The sequence below is a fragment of the Cataglyphis hispanica genome, chromosome 16 (genome assembly GCF_021464435.1).
Source record: "Cataglyphis hispanica isolate Lineage 1 chromosome 16, ULB_Chis1_1.0, whole genome shotgun sequence".
NCBI lineage: Eukaryota > Metazoa > Arthropoda > Insecta > Hymenoptera > Formicidae > Cataglyphis > Cataglyphis hispanica.
Window position 1 is genome coordinate 335,787 of NC_065969.1, and position 8,689 is coordinate 344,475.

Sequence of the window (8,689 nt, forward strand, 5' to 3'; positions counted from 1 at the left end):
AAAACATCATTATTGATATAACACATGTATCACAGAATATTATAACTTTTCAAGGATAATTTTAACGCTTCTTCAGGGTTTAAAAAGCATGTAATAGTATAGCCAGTTTATATAAATGAGTTCTATATATTTTTCAATACTACAAATTCGAAGAAATATATTTTATATCGCATCTCTCTCTCTCTCTCTCTCTCTCTCTCTTTATCATTGCACAAAAATAATCATCAAAATTTGAACTCATCTAAATTATACTTCACTTTCAATTCCTACAACTTTACACGCAAAATCTAATTAAACGCGACGCGTTAAGCAAGAGATTATTTATCCTCCCCGAAGATGCGAGTTAAGTGCATATCATCCACGATATGGATTACGTGGCTCGATCGCAGTACCCGCGCAAGAGCGACGTCTCTCTCGTTTTAAAAAGCGACTGGCGCGCGGGTCCGTGTGAATATGGCTGTTAACATCGAGAATGATCCGCGACGATTGTGAGCTCAGTTGCACTGTATGGGCCTAAACTTACCCAGATTCGCGTAAATCGAGTCCGAAATCGTCGCGGTTGTTGGTCTTCAGGTGGCTTTCGAGGTGGCGACATCTTGTCGCCTTTGCTCGGAGAAGCGACGCTCAGTTTTGTCTTCGTGCGAGGTGGCGACGATCTGACCGGCTTGTTCGCCGAGTCCAGCCTCGAACAATCCTCCAAGGACTGATTCCTTGGCGGCGGCGGTGGTTTTCCGCTGCGAGACAAAGAAGGGTCTCGGTGAAAAATCGTTTTCATATTCTTCAAATTTTTTTATGTTCAAGTCGCAAGGCGCTAGAACATCTCCATGATGTATGTATTATTAATATAATATAATAATAATAATAGTATGCATAAACAAAAGATAATAAGCTATTTTTATCAAAATTATTCTGCTATTGATTCTTTGTGCATTATGAGTGATAAACCGTATTTTCCGCTTCAATTCTTTTTTTTTTAATGATACATTTATCGTATCTAATTATCTGATATTGTGCAAAAGAAAAGAAAATGCGACGAAAGAGGATAATTCCACAAAAACAATTTAATTAAAAGTTAAATTGAAAATTTATGAACTTTTCTCTATTTTCTTGCAGCTTGGCATAATCCATCGAGACATCAAGCTCAAAAATATACTGATGGATAAAGACGGACATCTCATATTAACAGATTTTGGCGTTAGCAAGGAGTTCCTACCGCACGAGAGAAACGGCAACGCGCGTACCTATTCGTTTTGCGGAACGATCGAGTACATGGCGCCGGAATTGATACAAGGGGGCACGACCGGCCACGATATTGTGAGTCGAAACCTTTTAACATTTGCACATTACTCGTGTTATTTAACCCTCCTTTCCTTCTCAGCCTTTTTTCTTTAATAATAATTTATGATTATTATTTTAATCTGTTTTAATTCCTCTCCTTCCCTCTCCCTCTCTCTTTCTCTCTCTCTCTCTCTCTTTCTTTCTCTCTCTTTCTTCCCTCCTCTCTATCCCTCTTTCTCTCTCTTTTCCTCTCTCTTTTTCTCTGTATAATTAAATTTGTAATTATTTTTTATGAATTATTACGTAACGTGTTTGAAAAGCGATGAAATGTAGAGTATCAAATTAAATTTTCGCAAATAAACAATCAATTTTAAATTAATTGAAAAATGTGCAAATAAAAGGTAATAAGACCTGAAAAAAACTTGAAAAGACTTTGAAAACAAATATAAGTAAGTTTCATAATAATACAGCCGTATATACAGAGTGTTTATATATAGAGTGTTTTTAATTAAGTGCGAAAAATTTTAGGAAATAATTCTTTGTCAAAAATTATAGGAGATTTTTTATATAAATATATACTTCTATGTTCCTCCTTGAGAAGTTATATTATTTTTATATTGTTATATTATTTATATTATTATATTATTTATTTTTATGTCCCTCTTTTAGAGAGGCAAATAAAAATTCAATTCTTATTTACTTCAACTTTTGGATAAGAAAAATGAAATTTCATGGACATCTTCCACTGGTAGAAAGAATACTTATTAATATTTTTTTAATCTTCTCATATTATTATAAGAGGATGAAACTAATAACCCTTATTCAATTGTATTCCCTATTAGAACTTTAAATCCCTATTTTTTAATTGCTTTTAGAACTTTTTAACGGACCGGAATGTGATTATCTAAACATATGCGTTAAAAAGCTTGATTCCTTTAGAAACTTTTTTATTTCTTTTATTTTTTTTTCGTAAAATTAATAGTTTTCCAGAAAAAAAATACATTATTATTCATAGCACTGTATTAAATGGCGCAGGTTTCAAGTTACGAGAAGTTAAATTTTAGAAAAAAATAATAAAATGAGTAAAAAAAATTTATAGTAAATATTGAAAAAAATAAATTTTAACTTGTCCAAAATTTAAAAATTATAAAAATTTAATTTTTACTTCTCCTTTTGGAGGAATGTAACTCAGGGAGGAATATAGAAATATATGTTTAATTAATTTTCGATAAATAATGATCTAAAATTTTTCGCATTTATTTAGAAACATCCTGTATTTACATTATTATAGGTACATTCATTTTAACTTTTTTATTTCAATTATAATATTCAATTATAATTTATAAAACAATAAAATAATGTTATCATAATATTATCACACAGGCTGTCGATTGGTGGAGCGTGGGCGTGCTAACATACAAATTGCTGACTGACTCGTCACCTTTCTCGCTGGATGGCAAAAACTATCAGCAAGAAATTTCGAGGATTCTGATGAGCGATCCACCGTCGAAGCCAATTTATCTGAGTGATACTGTGTGGGATTTCATCACGCGTTTACTCATTAAAAATCCGCGAAGAAGGCTGGGCGGTGGACCAGCAATGCCAAGGAGGATAACATTAATGTAACATGTTACTTACCTCTTATATTAATGTTATATAACAGTAATTTATATGAGTAAGAAATTACTACTAACGTGTATATAACTTGATACATTCGTGTTATGTTGCGTGTTACATTTCGTTTTATTATAACAATATAACAGTTATATATTCGTGTTTGCTGAGTTTTATTATCTAGATCAACGTTTATTTATGTAAATGGTGATTATACAAGCACACTTTTTTGTGCTATTAAAATATCTGATACATAAAAGAGATGTAAAACAATACTGTATTACTAAAGTTGATGTTTCTCAGTGAGAGTGTTTATTCAAAATATGAACAAAATTTTATTTTTAATACCGCTATCGAGAGAGAAGTAAAATGGTGAGAATTTTATTACGTTAAACGGGGTTATCTGTGATTATAATGCGAGAATGTCTTAAGTATATTATAGCTTATACGATAAGTTATTTCAACTTATTACAGGCTCTCGTTAAAATTTTCTTTTGCCATCACTTCTTGCAATAAAATGATAAGCTTAATGAAATCACGGTAACGGTTGATGAGACAACACAAAGAAAATTTTAGCGAATATTTATGATGACTGTATAAATGGTGAATATGCCTAAGAAAACTCATTGCGCTATGAGTACATTAAATTAATGTATTAGAGATTAGTGGCATACGTGCAAATATAATAATATAAGCATCTGTTATCTTCACCAGTGATAACTTATTAGAGAAAAGAAGGAAAAAACTGAAAAGTTAGATTTGCTTAAAAGAAAATGATACATATTTTCTTTTTTTACAAATAACAAAATTGAAAATGATGATGATTACAATTGTACGATTTTTAAGACAATTCTCCTTAATAATTATTTTAAACCTAGAGCTATTAAATATGGAGATCGAAGAAAAGAAACTAAATTGTATAACGTAAAAAAAAAGAAAAGACAGTTGGACAGACAGGCAAAATTTCGGAAAGATAACAGATTTTTCTGTTAACTTAGTATCGATATAATCAAACTGTTGCGAGACCCCTCATAATATATCTACGGTGTGCGCAGACATATTGGACCTACAATTTAACGTCGGTTCCGAACGGGTTAATTAAAGGGGTGTGCTCATCATGGCAAGATACTCTCAGTAGATTTGCCATTGCCTGCCGAGAGGTAGCGATCGCGAATCCTACGATATTTTTAGCTCGGACTGGATTTGAACTTGAGACCTTTGGCATAGAAGAAAGCAAACACACAGCTCTCTGCGCCACGATCGCACACATAAGCAAATTGATTAAATATAAATTTAAATATAAATTTATATTAAGATTAAATATAAATTTAAGTTCAAATTATTATTTTGATTCAGTTTTTATTGCAATATTCGACTAAATACCTTTCTCGCAATTTTATTTCGGAGAAATAACAGATGTTTCTGTTAGTATCGATACAATCAAACTGCTGCGAAAAAATAAATTAAATTAAGCTTAAATATAAGTAAGATAAAATTTAAGTTCAATTTATTATTTTTATTTAATTTTTATTGCAATTTTCGACCAAATACTTTTTTTGCAATTTAATTTATATATTTGAGAATAATGAAAATTGATTTAATAAAATTCTATTTTTCAGTTTATGTTGTATTCGAAAATATAGAATGTTTAAATTGGAAAAGAAGGGTATTTCTTCCTCCCTACACATTTTCTCATCAAAAAGCACTGATTATAAGAGAAAATCTATTTGTAATACTGTATTTAAAATAATTTGCATTTTTAGTTTTTAATTTTTATTTTATATTAAATTTATTAATTTTATATTAGACTTATATACCTTACTCTAGTTATTATAATGAGACGGCTGTCTTACTTGCTATGAGACACTGACAATCGCTGTGAGAGATGAACTAGCAAAATGGCAAAGATTGAAATGTGATTGTATATCAACTCAGGGAACAGACGCGAGTTAATTGAAGAAGATCTTATATTATCTTCTGTATTGAAAGAGTTCTGCAAAAAATAGTATGCACACATGCTTCTACCAAAAATGACTGAAGCAATACTGCTCTTTAATAAGACCAGAAACAAAAAAAAGTAGGATCGTAGCGATGAGAAATTATGTACATATAAATAAGAAATATTATTGAAAATTTTTCATCATTTAATGATTAAAAGTATTTAAGACAATAAAAGTGCGCAGATATGTAACAGATTATATATTTCGGAGAAAGCATTTCACGCTCTATAGAGAATATTCTTTAAGAGAGAAAAGATATATTTTTTTCTATGTAGATTCGTATATATAAAAGTTATCATTACATCTCATAAGTCGTATAAGTTGTTTGAAAGAGAACAAATTAATTTTTTTTAATATTATATATTACTTATTATGTTAAGATGCTCCTTCAAAATTTTTATTAGGTTTCAAAAACGAATATAAATAGATCATATAGAAAGTAATAATTAGACATTAATTTATTTTTACTCTAATTCTCAAATTTAATAGCACGCTTATACAATCGACACAAATGTCTCTATCTCTATATATTAAATATAATTATATAAATTATTTTACAATTTATCAGATGTTCAAACATTAAATTTTGTCAATAATTAATATTTTTTGTATTTATATAATATTATTTAAAATTATATTATTAAAAATTATATTTTATTTCATATTTGTTTTATTTCATATTTTCATACACTTTGCCTAGATACTCTTAAAATCTTATGTCTTATAAAAATTAAAATATAATTTTTATCAAGATTATTACATGATCCCCCATCAATTAACTACATGTCTAATCACTGTCATTTATTTTCTTTAGTTAAAATATACTGTTGCGATTAGAGCATGTATAAATGTATATACACCTTGTTAAATACTATTTGCATAGATAATACTTTAAATCTTTTTTTATATATAAATTTTTTATCTATTTTTACAAAGTTTAAATATTACAATGCGATAATTTGTGATTTAAACAAATTTTAATTACATATTATTGTTTTATTTAAATTTTAGATTTTCTGAATATTAAATGTGTACGAGAGATTTTTATATCAATTATATAAACTTTTCTATTGTATTTCAATATTAAACATAATCAAATTTTCATTTTGTGATATTATATATAAGTTACTTATTTTGTGATTATTAATAGACGTATATATAATCGAATTATATATGACATGTAATTTAAGGAATAATATGCGTTTTGTTTTACTTAAAATAATGTGAGCAGTAGTAATATTTACGAATAACATAAATATAATTTAGCATATAACTGACATATTTTATATATTACTGCATATTAATTATAGGCCATACAGATTGTATATAAAAAATTTTTAACAAAATAGAATAACTATAAAAGGATATATCTCATATTTTTATATACACATATTTGTTACGGTGTAAATTCAACATTAAAGGTTTATTATTTGCTTATATATGTAACTGAATAGAACATGCCAAAGAATAATGTTGAAATAAGACCAAAATTTATTTGTAACGGAAATATATGAAATTGATCTATCTGTATATTATTTTAGTATAATAAATTATTTTTAACCTGCTAAATTCGAATATAAAGCTTAAAATTGTCCAAAATGTTGTCCAAAAGGAAATTTTGTGAAAATGTAATTATTTTACGGGAAGGGCACATTTTCCAGAAAATATTTTCTAAAGAACAAATGATAAGTGTAAAATAATTTTTTATTGATTACTTCGAGAGAAAATCCGTGCTACAAAATTTACTACCATTATTGAAAATTTATAAAATACTTATTTATATTTATCTAATACTTATTTATATTATATTTAGTTATATTAACTATCTGGGTGTTCAATATTGGCAGTGAATTTTGAAAGACAGCGGTCAGAATTCCACATTTTATGCTTTGCAAGCTGACGCTGCATTCGCTACCTTTTTCATTATTCGCTCTAGCATCTCGCATATACATTTCCCTTCTCTTACTTATAGTGAGGAACTGTAGTGAGGCAAGAGAGCAAAACTACAAGTATAAATATATTTAATAAGCACAATGCTCTATGCAGTTTTGCTCTACGAAAGCGGTGAGGCCGCGCAGACTGTGTCATGGTCACAATCAGTATCAGTATTATTTTGTCAGTTAAATTGTTAGACACAGTTTTTTTTTATTTAACAGATATATATAAATTACGATCTCGTTTCGATTATTATATTTTTACTCCGAATGCAGCTAGGACAAAACTACATATATATATCACTGCATTCTAATAATAGTAGAGCAGTGTGCTTATTAAATATATTTATATTCGTATTTTTACTCTTTTGCTTTACTATATCTTGATAGTTGATGAAAGCGAGCGGTTGCAGTACCCCTCCACTCCTCTATCTATCTCTTTCTGTCAAAAATGTCAATAGAAAAGGATTTATTTTGTTCACAGTTACCAATTGCTCATTAGAAAATATTTGCAAACAAAATTTTGATAATGATGATGATCATCATATTTAGATTTTATAGTTATTTATTAAAAATTATTATTATTTATCATAATAAAAAGCGTGCGCCTGTTGTTCTAGTATGTCTGTAAAAAATAATATTCATTTTTGCTCTTTTCTCTCTCTCTCTCTTTTGAGAATGCTTCAGCTGTACATTAGTAAAAAAAAAGATTAAAATTAAAAAAAATATATATATATATTTCTTATTTTTATATTATTGTTTGGAAAGTTGAATAAATAGATCTAGATTAAAAAAAGAATTATAAAATTAAAAAATAATATAATTTTTGACTTCATAAAAGAAGAAGCTGTAATTAATATTTATTTTAATTTATAATAAAAACTTTTGATCATATATCTCCTGATATTAATTGCAAGAAACAAAAAAGACGAGTAAAATAAAGAAAGGAAATAAAGAAGTTTTGTTACAATGAATATTTTGCTATAATTTATAATAAGTAATTTATAATCGAATAAGTGGATTTAAATCATTTTTATTTTTTTTTATATTTATCTTTATTATTTATTATTAAATAAAGTGGAAATAAATCAAGTTTTGCATAAATATTTATTACGGTTTTATCAATACACGTAAAAATTTTTATTTTTGCTGGCAATGTTTCTTTTCTTGTCAAATTTATCAATAAATATTACAAAATAATACTTGATTTTCTATATAAATAAATATTATATTTATGAGCTATAAGAATAAATTTTAAATTTAAATGATTGCATTAATTTAATTTAAATAATGGAATAATAGAATAAATTTTAAATTTAAATGATGGCATTAATAACACAAATTAAACAAATAATAGCACGAATTAAACAAATAATAGTACTTGTCACAAAGAAACTGAAGAAGGACCGGAATGCTGCAACCGCTCATTTTCCAAAATTCCACATTTTTCTATGTTTTGTAGGCTCGCGTCGCGTTTTCTGCTTTTTTCTTGTTTCCTATAACAACTCGCATTTCCATTATTTCTATATACAAACAATAAAGAAGCAGACAACGCAGCGTAAGCCTGCATAACCTGTATAGATAAGTTATAAAATAAAGGAATTTTGAAAAGTGAAAGTGAGCGATTGCACTATCCTTTTCCTCCTCTTTCTATCTCTTTCTCTCAAAAATATGAGATAACGAACGATTTATTTTGTTCGCAGTTGTCACTTGCTTGTTAGAAAATTTTTTCCGCGAAACAAGGTTTTGATAATGATAAAGATGATCACATTTAGATTATATTTGGATTTTATAATTATTTATCAAATTATTTATTACAATGAAAAGCGCACGTAGCGTTATTCTAGTTTGTATATAAAAAAT

General features: G+C 27.5%; 1 protein-coding gene across 1 annotated transcript; it reads left to right on the forward strand.

Annotated features, from left to right (window-relative positions):
• The first annotated feature begins 1,009 nt into the window (after positions 1 to 1,009).
• Positions 1,010 to 2,904, forward strand: LOC126855694 (ribosomal protein S6 kinase alpha-5-like). The gene is made up of 2 exons (XM_050603563.1): positions 1,010 to 1,314; positions 2,662 to 2,904. Exons 1-2 carry the CDS (start codon positions 1,156 to 1,158, stop codon positions 2,902 to 2,904), a joined length of 402 nt encoding a protein of 133 aa, XP_050459520.1. The 5' UTR covers positions 1,010 to 1,155.
• Positions 2,905 to 8,689: the final 5,785 nt, after the last annotated feature.

Coding starts and splice junctions, on each gene's coding strand:
- LOC126855694 (XM_050603563.1), top strand. CDS start 1,156: ATGGATAAAGACGGACATCTCATATTAACAGATTTTGGCGTTAGCAAG. Junction 1,315..2,661: donor GCACGACCGGCCACGATATT/GTGAGTCGAAAC, acceptor ATTATCACACAG/GCTGTCGATTGGTGGAGCGT.